General features: G+C 40.7%; 3 protein-coding genes across 3 annotated transcripts; 2 read left to right on the top strand and 1 right to left on the bottom strand.

Moving 5' to 3' along the window:
- The first annotated feature begins 425 nt into the window (after positions 1-425).
- LOC113172111 (alanine aminotransferase 2-like) lies at positions 426-3529 on the top strand. The gene is made up of 11 exons (XM_026374938.2): positions 426-626; positions 720-809; positions 921-1029; positions 1377-1510; positions 1611-1854; positions 1942-2021; positions 2109-2242; positions 2445-2619; positions 2704-2856; positions 2963-3075; positions 3305-3529. The coding sequence occupies exons 1-11, from the start codon at positions 519-521 to the stop codon at positions 3393-3395; spliced, it is 1431 nt and encodes a 476-aa protein (XP_026230723.1). The 5' UTR covers positions 426-518; the 3' UTR covers positions 3396-3529.
- Positions 3530-3657: 128 nt separating this feature from the next.
- Positions 3658-10621, bottom strand: dhx30 (DEAH (Asp-Glu-Ala-His) box helicase 30). Its single transcript, XM_026374937.2, has 19 exons — positions 10450-10621; positions 10140-10276; positions 9936-10046; positions 9580-9849; positions 9342-9491; positions 9082-9234; positions 8111-8575; positions 7266-7646; positions 7109-7187; positions 6880-6984; positions 6602-6777; positions 6286-6492; positions 6115-6196; positions 5829-6022; positions 5579-5738; positions 4963-5120; positions 4715-4815; positions 4492-4631; positions 3658-4106 (listed from the first exon to the last, which is right to left on the bottom strand). Exons 1-19 carry the CDS (start codon positions 10619-10621, stop codon positions 3847-3849), a joined length of 3501 nt encoding a protein of 1166 aa, XP_026230722.1. The 3' UTR covers positions 3658-3846.
- A 1269-nt stretch (positions 10622-11890) lies between these two features.
- Positions 11891-13559, top strand: LOC113172379 (chymotrypsin-like elastase family member 3B). Its single transcript, XM_026375320.2, has 8 exons — positions 11891-11930; positions 12027-12115; positions 12213-12295; positions 12531-12656; positions 12785-12921; positions 13066-13208; positions 13281-13433; positions 13532-13559. The coding sequence occupies exons 1-8, from the start codon at positions 11891-11893 to the stop codon at positions 13547-13549; spliced, it is 789 nt and encodes a 262-aa protein (XP_026231105.1). The 3' UTR covers positions 13550-13559.
- The last annotated feature ends 71 nt before the right edge of the window (positions 13560-13630 follow it).

Below are 13630 nucleotides of genomic sequence, written 5' to 3'. Positions count from 1 at the left end.
CTTCAGTAGTTGATGAGGGAGACAAACGGTCAGGCCGTTTGTTTTTTCATGCCAAGGTTCCAGTTTTATCTAACTTGTCAGTAACTCCCAAATGTTTTGCCTTTATACATATAGATATATATATTACTAAACTTTTCACTAATTCAAATTCCTGTCAGGACGTGAATATAATGTTTTGTAGAACAGCGCAGACTGAGAGAAGCCATGTCATGCACCATGAGGACTAAATGTTAATGTTCAACGAAGGTGTTTATTTTTGCACTGCTGGTGTTTCATAAATACGTTGTAGAACAGGATAATGTGATACCATGCCAGTAGCACATTAACCTCACTAACATAATGGTTAATAAGGCACATATTACCACATTTCATTCATGTGTATTTTTAACTTGTAAATCCATTTCCATGCAAATATTTGAACTTGCAACATGTTTAATAGCAGACACAATTCAGCACAGGTCAGTGCAACACAGCTGCTGATCTGATTGAAAGGTAAAAAAAAAAAATACCTTGGACAGATGTCCACTCTGCAGGAGAAAGTGTGCCCACATGTGAGGAACATGAAGCAGTCAGGCTTTGGAGTTCTCTTGGGGCGAGCAAGACAAATCAAAGAAGAGCTCAAACAGGTAAAGACAAAATGCACAGTAACATTTCAATATTTGAATACTACAGTAAAACGTCCCATGGGTTTTGATATGTGGGACGTGACATGTCCACAGGGAGAAAGAAAACCATATACAGAAGTGATAGATGTCTCCTCGGGTGATCTTCACAGCGCAGGTTTAAAACCTTTGTCATTCGTCAGACAGGTGATCTAAACCCTTCAAAGATATTATACTGCACATGAAAACCTGTGATTTTCTTGCTCATCTGAGCTGGATTATATGAGTGGCTCCACTGTGTGTCTTCATTTTATGCAGGTTCTTGCAGCATGCCTTTACCCTGAGCTTATGAGCAGCAACAGACTGCCTGTGGATGTCAAGCAGAGGGCTCGGAGGTTGCTTGGGGCATGTTCTGGAGAGAGTGTAGGTAGGGGCGATTGTGATATGAAGATGAAAATGTAAAACCTAAATTATAAATAACACAGTAAATATAAATTTTCATTTTTTTTTTTTTTGGGGGGGGGGGGTTATCTCCTTCCCTGCATGTCATTTCCACACAATGGAGGTGAATGGAGTCATGTATGATGAGCTCAGAGTGGTGGAAAAATGACATTTACAGATACAATATCCCTATGTATGCCAAAGTAATATTTATATACATAATACCGAAATGTTACACATAATAGAAATAAAGAAAAAAAAAAAGAAAAGCTCAATTATAATTTTATCTGTCTGCTTTGTAAGTGTTAACCAGAATCTATCTTATATCTACAGGTTCTTACACTGCTGCTTCAGGTATACCTGATATAGTGCACAAGCTCTCTGAATTCATAACAAGACGAGATGGTGGAGTTTTATCTCATCCTCAAAACATCTATATTAGCCCAGGCTCCCAGTGGTCAATCACGGTAATGGTCAATATTGCAGGCATATTGTATAAATGTTATAATTGTTCCTCCTGCAAATCACCACATTCAAATTACCACAGTGTTTTCCTGTGTGCACTAGAACCTTCTTAAACTCTTGGTGAACAACAGCGCCTCACCCAGAACAGGTGTGCTGATTCCTGTGCCATGTCACGCCACTACCATTATGTCCTTAATGCAAGTAGGAGCAGCTATTGTTCCCTATTACCTCAATGAGGAACAGGGCTGGAAGCTGCAGGTTGAGGAGCTGCATAGAGCTCTGGAATCTGCAAAGGGGATCTGTAACCCTGTGGCTCTGTACGTCATCAACCCCGGCAACCCATCAGGTAGTGAAATCCCATTAGGATACTGTATAAGAGTGTTTTTGTATCAAAGAGTAATGTATCAAGCGGTTGTTGCTCCTTTGCCTTTAGGTCATGTTCAAAGCAGGGAGTCAATACAAGAGGTTATTCAGTTTGTTTCCGAGCAGAGGCTCTTCCTTCTGGCTGATGAGGTAGCTTTCTTAACGTTTCATCCTCTGGCCAAGCATAATGGGACTAAATGTGTAAATTGATATGTGGTTCCTTGCTGTCCTCCACAGGTCTATCAGGAATATATTTATGGGGAAAAGGAATTTTTCTCCTACAAGAGGGTTCTGGGAGAGATGGGTCCTCCTCTTTCAGATACAGTGGAGTTGGCGTCTTTCTACTCAGCATCCAAAGGCTTCTTGGGAGAGTAAGCTCTTCATCCTGATGACTTTTGAATTTTGAATTTGGCTAAAACTGGCTGGAGAGTTCTTTCTTGATTTTGGAAAGTCTCGTGGTGAAATTGTTTTACCAGATAACACTTGTAAAGAGTGAACTCTCTTTTTTTTTTTGTGGTAAATTTATTTGGTCAGTGTCCATAAGTGACTGCAAGCTTTTGTGTCTCCCATGAGGTGTGGTCTGCGAGGTGGATATGTAGAACTGGTAAATCTGGACCCTGCTGTTATGAAGCATGTCTACACACTGTTTTCCAAAGACAGCTGTGCACCTGTCTTGGCTCAGATTGCCCTGGATTTGATGGTGGACCCGCCGCAACCAGGAGATCCCTCACATCCCCTTTATAATATGGTAGGAAGTGCAAATCTGCGCCCTGCGTTTCTTACTCAAGCCCAGAGTTTGATCATTTGTTGTCTTTAACTCTCTCTTCTGAAGGAGACACAGCACATTAAAACCACACTGCTTCATAATGCAAGAGCCTTTGAGGTTGTAAACAGTCTGCCAGGTTTCAGCTGCCATCCAGTGGAAGGAGGAGCATTTGTGTTTCCAAGACTGCACCTTCCACCTAAGGCCATTCAGAAAGCCAAGGTTACAGTTTAACACTGGCATCTCTGGAATTATCAGTTCAATTGTTTCATGTGAATTAAAATGTGGTCTGAATTTTACACCGGGTTTTGCTTTTGCTTATTTTTAGAAGGCAGGAATGCAGCCGGACATGTTCTACTGTAGCAGACTGCTGGAAGAGGGTGGCGTGTTAACCAAACCGGGTAGTGAGTACGGACAGAAGGAGGGCACTTATCACATCAGGTATAATTCTGCACATAATTTAACCATCATCATCATCATCATTATTAGCCTAAATACCAGACTTTACTGACAGTAGTCTGAAGTGAAGTCTAACCCTAACCTTAGTAAGTAAACAATGGTTTGATAAAGATTAAGCTTTATTTCATATTTCACAAGGACACTGGTTGTAATCATAGTCATACGGAGCTAATAGACACCTTAAATCAGTAACTCAGCTTTGTCTTTTTAGATTTTGCATCTTGCCAACTGTGGACATCATGGAGGAATTACTGAAACGCCTGACCAGCTTTCACATGCAGTTTATGAAGGATTTTTCATAAACAAAAGGAACAAAACTTTCTGCGGTTCTGTGATTTAGTGCAGTGAAAAAAACAAAAACAAAAAACAACTAATCACTTCCCTTGCACTGGCATGTAAATATTTATTACAATAAATATGACATTTACAACATGCAGTCTGTGTCATTGACCTTTACCCAGTCTTCTGTTGTCCTTACTCATTAGAGTAAAATTCAACTTCTGCTTTTCAGAAAGCAAATATTAATAAACCATCATCCGTAATCCACTGAAATCTCTTCTCTGAAACCTCTCATCACTTATCTCAAAAAGCAGTAGATAACAGTGCACTGTGGATTTGTGTTCTGTCCTGTTGGGTGCAGTGTTAAATACTCAAAATGTCAACAAAAACAGAAAAAAAGGCCCAATAATCTTTTGGGTTTGTCTGTACCACCCAGCAGCTCCAACTTGCTTATGTAAAAAATGCTCATGGTCATCAGTCCACCTCACCGTCACTGTTGAGATCCTGAGCAAAAGGGTTTGCGTCTGTATTATTGAGCAACTCCACAAGTAGGGAGATGAGTCTTCCATCTTGAGAGGAGTTGATGTCTGCGTTGTTGGGGTTACAGAGGTTTCGGTACAGCATGGTCTGAATGGAGGTGCGTAACTCCCACAGCAGCTCCCACGTTTCAACGGACAGCTCGCAGCGCACCAGAGAGCGTCCAGGAAATGACACTTGAACTCTGTCTCTATTTACTGGGATATTAGAAAAACAACGTTTTAGTGGAATTTGGAGGATTTAAGTCTAGAAATAAAGGACTATAAATAATAAAATACTATACTTAGAGATGCACCTGCAGCATTTTGTATAATCAATTATGAATTAGGCTTTCCGTTTTTAGAATTGCGTGCTACAAACAGGATTATGATTTCTTCCTTAAGAAAATCAGTGATAAAAGCCAGCATTGTACATTTACATATAATTATATGACTTAAAGAATTAGCATATAGGACCAGATAAGCCTTGATGCAGACCTCAAATGTTTAGGCAACTTAACAATAGGTCTGGTGTTGTGATCACTGATTGCTTAAAAGAGATTTATAGGGCAGGCTGTCGTATGAACAGCAGTAAACATGCTACCTGTCTCTGTGATATCACAGTCTGTGAGCAGCAGCAGTGCGAGCGGGTGGACTGCCGAAGAGTCCCGAATGAAAACATTCCCATTGGACTTGACTGCGCTGAAAAACGTCAACCAGCGACTGGGGAGATCCTGTTTTCCTCTGCAAAACAAAGGAACAAGTAGAGTTTAAACACACGATCTTAGTCAACACTTGATGTGGTTGACTGTGGAGCATGTGCAGACCTGTTCACTGTGGAGCGATGAAGCAGCACTGGTCCACTGAGGGTGCGAAAAGATATACTGTTGGGGCGAAAGCGTCCTTTGATCACAACACCTTTCTTCACCTGGGGGAAAAAAAATAAATTAGTATAATATTCCATGAAATGAAACAACTATAATAAATACTTTTCCACATAATTCTGAGATGGAGCACACCAAGAAATAGTCTAGAGAACCTTGTTCAATTTCCATTGTGAGAAGTTGCAGTGTACCTGAATAAGGTTAGGATAAAGTCCAGCGAGGAACACTGCTTTAAGCAGCTCATCCTGGTTGCTGTGTTCGTTGTAGAGAGAACTCTGACGCTGGCAATCGCTTGCTCGAGAAACCAACTCAGCTTCATGCAGGTTCTCACTGAACTGGGAGATGAGACCTGTAGCAACCACAAATGAGCAGGATGCATTTTGTGAGGCAAGTTAACAAGAAAAAAATTTAAGACAAGAACATTCTTTGCTTGAAGCCTTTACTCTTTCAGCAACCTGATAAATCCCACCTACTAACAAGAAGCTGTGCTGTACGGTGACAGATAAACAAGGGAAAGGTTTAACATAAGATAAGTAATGTCAAGTTAGAGATGAGATTATTTTACATCCAGCTTTACAAAATATAATTTAATCTAACATCTAAAAGAAAAAAAACTAAATCTAAGCAAACTGTCATGCCACAATGATGATGTGATGAAGTGATAAAGTCTGATATTAGTTCAATTTCATTTTAATTTCAGTATCATTTTTAAATTAAATTCTTTCCTACTAGAGAAAGCCAGGTAACCTAAAACAGCTCAGGACATTCTACAGATTCTCCTAAATTCTCAGACTGTTTTTAACTTACCATTGATGAATCGAAGGCTGGCCCTCGACAGAGTGTTTGTGTCCATATATTCATCCCTCTCCTCCCGGTCACCCTCCTGCTGAAGTCTCTTCCAGCCCAATATAGCTCTACTAAACACCAAGTAGTCACTGTAGCTGGAGCCACTGAGAATCTCTTTAGCCTGGACAAAATGGCCACAGATGACAGAATAAGAGTTAGTTTATTATGTCTGAAATGATAAATATTGAACGGATCAATAAACACATCTCACCTTGTTGACTAGTGTTCTGTTCTGCAGGCTGTTGTGAAAGGGGTCTCTGGTCAGACAGGCAGCTACAGACAACATGGGCAGAACACATCTGAACATGGTACCGAGGACCAGTACTTTCCCCAGCCGAGGGTCACATGACATACAGGCGACACGCTCCCCTAAAGGTGTCAGGGTTTCCGTCTTGTCAAGAACTCCTGAGGAAAAGAAAAAGTCTAAACACATCAGTTGAATCCTTCACAGAGATGAATGAACATGTAAAACCAATAAGGTCCTGAGAGTCACTCACCTATATCTTGTAGATTCCTGACAGCATCTCTCACAGCTTCTTGGTCTGGACTGTCCAACACTTGAGATAAGAAATCTTCAGCCTTAATACAAACAAACAAAGAACAAACTTAACATGTGAGGAAATATACAAAATAATGCGTAAAGAAATCTACATAAGCACTTCCATTACCTTGCAGTTAGGACTGTGGATTTTGGCTTGCATTACTAAACTCTCCAGCGGGGTGCGCAGGATCTCTGGGATGGGGAAGAGAGTCATGGAATCCAGCTGTTTTCGAGGGAAAAGGTGGTAGGACTGTCCTGGCTGACATCGTCCTGCTCTCCCTTTTCTTTGAGTGACATTTGATCGGGATATCCAAACTGTGTCCAGACAGGAGACCTGCAAAACCAACATTTTGGAGTTTTGATTTGTTTTACATAAATCCATCAAAAATTAAAGCGTAAAACGCACATTTAAACAGATTTAATGTTGATCATGCTACACCAACCTTTGTCTGTGTGTCATAATTCTGTTCTTTGTGAGTTCCCGTGTCCACCACATGAACAATGTCATCTATGGTGACGGACGTCTCAGCAATGTTGGTGGTGAGCACAATCTTCCTCTTGCCCACTGGGGGGCGCTGGAACACGGCCTGCTGGTCTGCCACTGATAAACTTGAGTGCACTGACACAAAAATGTAAGAAATAATAAATTAGTTAAATCTGGGAAAACAAATTCTTTGAAGACCAAAGTCTGGTCTACACATATATGTCTGAATTTTCTTACAGGGCAGGATCATCTGTGAGCCTGAGGAAAAGTGTGGCTTCGCCTTAAGATTCTCCTGAACTGTCTTGATGTCCTGCCATCCAGGTAGGAAACACAACACCGACCCTGAAACACAAGCAAAAACAGTTGATATGTCTTAAATATGGCTTAAAAAATAAATAAATAAATAAATAAAAAGTAATAAAAAATAAATAAATAAAATGTGGGGCAGATATTGTGTTTAAGTTACCTGGCTCTCCATGTCTGTCAATGTGCTCGATTACATCAGCTACTAAATCTAGATCTGGGGCAACATCGTCTCTTCCTCCCTTCAACAAGATAAAAAACAAATTGAGACACAGAAAAAAAAAAAAGAATGTTTATAAAACATCAGACTTGAGTCTCACTCGTGTTTCTGTCTCCATCCGCTCTTGAATTTGTCGGCGTCCCATCTCTCTCAACACATCCTCCAGGTATCTGTCCCTCACTGGATGCATGAACCCTGGCACCTTCACAATTGGGCAGCCTCCAAAGTACTTGGCCAGTCTCTGGTTGTCTCCTGTAGCGCTCATCAACACCACTCGTAGGTCAGGATTCTCCTTCAAACCTGACCGCAGTAAGGCCAGCAACAGGTCTGTGTTTATGTCCCTCTCGTGCACCTCATCCACCACCACATGGCTGATTCCCTTCAGGGTGGGATTTGACTGAAGCTTCCTTAGCAGGACACCGACTGTGAGGAAGAGCAAGGCTCCTCCGCTCTGCTCTGGAGGTCGGCTCTCAAGTCTCACCTAGGAACAGACATATTACTATATAATCTTGATCGACTTATGCACTTTGCAATCTGCATTTTAGAACATTTGAAATGTTCTCTTCCAAAAGTATACTGGGGATTTTATTAGGTCGTTTGAACAAAGTAGTATCCAGCACAACTTATTCAAAGTGTTAATGTAGTGTAAATAATGTATGCAATGTAAATAATTTTATGAAAACCAGGCAACTCAAAAATTATAAAAAAGGTTTCTGCGGTTAAAATTCAGAAAAACAGTCTATTGCCGGAAGTAATGTCTTTTAGCTTGTTTTGCCTGACAAACATTCAAAAATCCCAAGAGATATTTAGTTTATTATTACATCAGACAAAGAAAAGCAAAAAATGTTAATTACCGAGAAGCTGGAATATCTAGCACCGGTATCCCTTTTTATCCAATTATATATATATTAAAAAAAAAAGAAAAAAAAGAAAAAAAGTGTCTACCTGATATCCCACACAGTGTTTCAGAGCTCGACCCATCTCATGAGCAACACGATGGGCGACGGACACAGCGCTGATCCGGCGCGGCTGGGTCACCAGGATGTTGCACTCGGCTCCCTCCCCACCTCTCACGCTCTCCTCCAGCAGGAAGCGCGGGATACGAGTCGTTTTTCCACATCCTGTTTCTCCATCAATCACGACCACTCGTGAGGACCTCACTTGAGAGACCACTCGCTGACGGTGGGCATCAACGGGAAGCTCCACACTCAGTCCTGGATTTGCCTTCTCCCACTTCTCCTGCAGGCGGGTGTTGAGCTCCTGAGTCTCTTGTTTGGACAAAGGTCTGTATGGCCTGCCTGTGATGGCGTCAGTTACAAAGTCTTCCTCTTCTTCATCCTCCTGGTTCGTCTGCTGTCCTTTTGCTTCTTCCTCCTCCCAGAGTTTCTGTACTTCTGTTGCAACAGGATACTGTTGGACAGACCGAACATTAGTTTTGATAAAATATATATGCATATGTTGCTACTAGGCCTAAAGCAATGGTAAAGTGGACTCCAGGAAGATTAGCAACCACTACTGCAGAGGCTAATGTTGTAAAAATGTGAAATCTTACTATTACTTACTTTGTGGAATAAAAAGTCTAAAAAGGCCAAAAATATTATATATTATGTACTTTTCAAGGGTCACAGGCCAAAAATATGACGATCGACTATGTGGACATCCAAACATTAAACCGCATGATATTTTAATGGTTTTAATAAAACTATATACAGGCCATGATGACAAGTTGTCAGAAAAAGATATTGACCATTTCTAACATCTTCTAATCAATATTAATTGATAATCATTAGTTACTACTATACTAGTTGCGTTCCCTATAGAGAGTTAGTTCCCTATAGACAGAAGTGTGTCCATGTAGTTAGTATAAAATAAATTCAACCGCTCTTCACATTATCACAGGTCAGATGGGAACTGACCTGTGCAAGATACTCTCTCATATGGTTCTCCAAGTATTCTGGGATCTCCAGTGGGAAGGGGCGTCTCTCCCTCTCGCCAGCCTCCCTCACCTGCTCACGGTGGTACTTGGCATGAGTCAGCGGGTTGTTGTTTTTATCCAGCAACTCAAGTTCCTAAACCAGGTAACATACATACATACATACATACATATATACATATATACATTAGTATGTCAGCTTTGACATATATGAGTACACTATGTATCCAATGTCATTTCTACCTTCAGTTTCATGCAGGCAAGTGCTGCAGCTCTCTTCTCTGCTGTCACTCTGTTGTTTGCCGTGGCTGTGAACACCATCTCTTCGGGCCAACGCAAGGTCAGCTGACAATTCTTCAGCTTCCCTCCTGTTGTTCTGAACTGCATTAGCTCCTGTAATGACAGATATTAATTTAGAATGTGTGAGAAGCTACAAGCGAGTAGCTATTTATTTATTGTGGCAGAGGTAAAAGCTACCAACCCGGATCCTGTTGGATGATGTGGCCACCTGGACGACTCTAGTCAGGAGAGACTTCGGTTGAGGAAATAGGGAAAGAGCTTCAGAGGTGCCGGAGGGGTCTTGCGCAGGAGGCAGGTGTTGTATTTGTTCATCTGCGTTAGCTCTAGATGTGTGGTCATTATCTGTCCATGAGTTATCCTCCTTATTATGCATAGGCGTATGTAGGCCTCCTCTCTCCTGACCAGCTCTCCTCTTGGGGAGTTGATTGTTTGGACCGATCACACCCATTTCCTTTACACAAAGAGAGGGGAAGGGGAAAATAACAACATAAGACACAAGACTAATGCAGGTCCACGTTTTGCAGTATGAATTCTTACTCTGAGTTTGAGGCAAGCAGCAGCTGCAGCAAATCGCTCTGCGTCGCTCTTCCTGTTGGCATAGCCCTCCTCCTCAATCCTGCACGGCCACAGCACAGTGACAGTGGCTTTCTGCACAAACAAAGAATAAGAGACTTCAGTCATCAGCTCTCACTGACACGATGTGTCCACAAAACCATCCCATCATGACTTAAGCTCACTCACTTTGACACCCGCATGTTCTGTGCAGCTGTACTGGATCAACTGGGACACGTCGCTGACTCCCAGCGACCTGGAGACAGTGTTATTCAGGAGGCTTTTGGGCTCTGGAAACTCTTCCAGGAGATTTGGACTGATGTTACCTAAACAGTGAAAACAAAAGGTCAGACACAACAGAAGTCACGAAAGTTTTAAAGCCACTATATCATCAGGGAAACAGGAAACAAGACTGTTTATATACGATGAATGTCCTTGAGGTTTCCCGCTGCGGGCTGTCAGCTGCTAGCCAACTTAGCTAACTGTCGTTTTCACTGACCTCGTTTAGTCTGAAAATACGATGATCCCTGTTCCTGAAAACTTCGAGCCTTTGTCCTGTACCACCGCATTTCTCTGTTCCAGTTGGACGCCGTTTTTCCTCCAGCATGAAAACATTTTCCAATGTTGCACAAGGATTTCAGCCGCACGAGTAAAACACCGGGTAGCGCCATCTTTAAACTACAATTTCTTCTTCTGCGGCGGAAGAAAAACAGAGATCACAGCGACATCGTTTGGCGGAGAATGGAGAAATTATTTTTTTTAAACTAACAATAAATACAAATAAATAACATATTTAAATATATGTTGTTTTTTATCGTTGTAAACACACTATACATTCCTCTAAATTTAGAACCACCTACATACTTCTACTACTGCACAGAAATTAAAAAAGGAATTAACTTTGGGGTTATTTAAGGACTTTTTAAAAAGCAAAACCAGAACAGTTCATTTTAAAAACACCTTAATTTAAAAAGCCATCATTGAACAAATAGAGCAGATTGTCTCAATTCAAGTATTATTTTAATTTAATATGTTTTCAAAATGTATTATTTACATAACATGAAGTTCAATAGCTATTGATTAAATTAAGAGCATTTTAACTGTACTGTGTACATTTTCCTAACTTTGTTAAATGTGCTGATCAACTATTTAAAACTTTGTTAAATTTAAAAAAAAAAAAAAAAAAACCTTCCTGCACCTTTACCATCATGGTATGTAAATTAAAAAAAAAAAACATTTTGTGTTTAACGTGAAAAAGTACACATAGATGATTAAAAAAGATAAAATACACAGAATACTATTTTTGAGAGCTTTTAGATAAAATTATGTTTAAAATGTAAGACTTTAAAATGTTATGGGGGGTTTTAACTGTTCCTCTTTAATTTATGACACTAAACATAGTGATTTCAGTTACAGCTTAACTTAAAATTATAGCAATGTCATCTAGATATGATCCAGTAGTAAAAATAAAACTCAGCACCCACATAATTAGATTAGAAAAAGGGTACAGAGCTTTTTCTGTAATTCACATACCAAGTTGAATTTCTCTCTATTATTAATTGGGGCTATTTTTGCCTACAACCAGCCCAGATATGTTGGGGTCATCTCCAAGACTTAAAGCAAAATCAATTAAAAACATGCAATTATGTATTTCTTTCCTCCTAATTTACACATGATCGTGTTTTGATAAGCTTTTATTAAGTGATTCAGTCATTTCTCATAACGCTTACATTTTCTGATGTTAACTGGGTGTTTAAATGTTATACGTAATGTATAAATTACAGTTTAACCTGACTTTCAGCTGCTATCTGACTTCTTTGCTATATAGTGTGACCATATGGAGAATGGGAAGAAAATTCTCACGTTGTGACTGGTGATGTCTGGACCTCTGCCCATAAATAGCTCTAGATGATAGGTCAGTTCATTTGGATGCATAAGACATGGAACTGGCACTTGTCCTTCTCGTGACTGTTACAACTGGTGAGTTCACATAAAACATATAAAGACAAGGCAGACATTCAGAGGAGCCTCTGACTGAATTTGTTAGTTTTACTTCCATCTCTTATTGCGTTCAAGTGTCTGGGTGTGGTTTACCCAGCTACGTGCCTGACTCCAGCCGTGTGGTGAATGGTGAAGAAGCCCGCCCGTACAGCTGGCCATGGCAGGTGAGTTCATTCAAACACTTTTTTTATTTTACAACATGCCTATATGTATGTAGATAGTGAAAAGGGTTTTTTTAATTTTATTTTATTTCACTTATAGGTTTCTCTGGAATCTTTCTTCCCCACTTGTGGAGGAACACTTATTTCTCCTAACTGGGTGTTGACTGCTGCACACTGCATCACGTGAGAAAAAGTTTCTCTGTGACATTTTTTGCTAAAAACTGTCTGAAAAGTAAAATAATTGTGTGAGCTAAATGGGTTTTCTTTTCTTAAAAAAAAGTCATTAAATTTCCCAGTAAGAGATAGAATGAACCTAAGTGAAGGTTCCCACAGCACAGACTCCGCATACAGTTGTTCTTTATGTAACGGCATTTATATCTACTTGTTATTAACTAACATTACTCTTTTTATTTTCCAGATTCCACACATACAGGGTCGTTCTGGCTGAGCATGACATGAACAGGGAAGAGGGATCTGAACAGTCCATCATGGTGGACAAAATGTTCATTCATCCCAAGTGGAATGACAACTGTGTGTCTTGTGGGTAGGTTCCTTCTCAACACAATCACCCCAGTGCTTTAACATTTCCTCCAAAAATATGATTATACTGTAAGTTTCAGTTGAACGGCAGCCGAGTAAACTGTTATGTAAGCTGATTTTTATATGTTGCAGGAATGACATTGCCTTGCTTAAGCTGCAGAAGAGTGCCATCATCAATGATAAGGTTCAGCTGGCTTGTCTGCCGCAGTATGGTGCTACTCTTGTCCATAACCAGCCCTGTTATGTCACAGGCTGGGGTCGTCTCTACTGTAAGACTTGCTGTCAAGTCCGCTTATGTTGGGTGTACTGCACCCTGTGTAAATGAAATATTTCAGCTGACACTTTTCGATATAGACCCATGTTCTTCAACCTCTCAGCTATTATTATTCCAATTTGTGTCATTTTCCCTTCAGCTGGTGGTCCCCAGGCAACCACCCTACAGCAGGCTCTACTTCCTGTGGTAGGTCACAGTGTCTGTACTCAGAGTGACTGGTGGGGAAGCTCAGCAAAGACCACAATGGTCTGTGCAGGAGGAGAGAGCAAGTCAGCATGCCATGTAAGGACCCGACTCAATGCTTAGTGTGAAATACCATATTCCAGCGTCTCGATGTCTGCTTTATTCTTCCAGGGTGACTCTGGGGGCCCTCTGAACTGTAAAGGCAGTGATGGCAGATGGTATGTAGAAGGAGTGACCAGTTTTGTGGATGGACGTGCTTGTAATACTCCACGGAAGCCCACAGTCTTTACCCGTGTGGCCTCTTTTGTTCCCTGGATCAGCGAGGTGAGGGGAAACCACATAAATGACAACAAATGCAAAAACAGCCAGAAGCCAAAATGGTGACATGTCTAAACTTTATGCCGTGTCTTTTTTGCTTTTAGACAATGGCCCAAAACTGAAAAAGGTGTTCACACTGTAATTGAAGAGGCAACAATAAAGTGTAGAAGGACATTTCCAGATTGTACGTCTTGTACTTTATC

Source organism: Anabas testudineus, chromosome 17 (assembly GCF_900324465.2).
Source record: "Anabas testudineus chromosome 17, fAnaTes1.2, whole genome shotgun sequence".
NCBI lineage: Eukaryota > Metazoa > Chordata > Actinopteri > Anabantiformes > Anabantidae > Anabas > Anabas testudineus.
The sequence above is the reverse complement of the archived record's forward strand: the minus strand, read 5'-3'. Positions and strand labels throughout refer to the sequence as shown.

Bases quoted from the DNA above. Each gene is read 5' to 3' on its own strand.
- LOC113172111 (XM_026374938.2), top strand. From the start codon at position 519: ATGTCCACTCTGCAGGAGAAAGTGTGCCCACATGTGAGGAACATGAAG. The intron at 810-920 runs GTGATCTAAACC...CATTTTATGCAG, and splicing joins CTTTGTCATTCGTCAGACAG to GTTCTTGCAGCATGCCTTTA. The intron at 1,511-1,610 runs GTAATGGTCAAT...TGTGTGCACTAG, and splicing joins GCTCCCAGTGGTCAATCACG to AACCTTCTTAAACTCTTGGT.
- LOC113172379 (XM_026375320.2), top strand. From the start codon at position 11,891: ATGGAACTGGCACTTGTCCTTCTCGTGACTGTTACAACTG. The intron at 12,296-12,530 runs GTGAGAAAAAGT...TTTATTTTCCAG, and splicing joins ACTGCTGCACACTGCATCAC to ATTCCACACATACAGGGTCG. The intron at 12,922-13,065 runs GTAAGACTTGCT...TTTTCCCTTCAG, and splicing joins AGGCTGGGGTCGTCTCTACT to CTGGTGGTCCCCAGGCAACC.
- dhx30 (XM_026374937.2), bottom strand. From the start codon at position 10,621: ATGGCGCTACCCGGTGTTTTACTCGTGCGGCTGAAATCCTTGTGCAAC. The intron at 8,576-9,081 runs GTCAGTTCCCAT...TCTGTCCAACAG, and splicing joins TGAGAGAGTATCTTGCACAG to TATCCTGTTGCAACAGAAGT. The intron at 7,188-7,265 runs GTGAGACTCAAG...ATCTTGTTGAAG, and splicing joins GGATGGAGACAGAAACACGA to GGAGGAAGAGACGATGTTGC.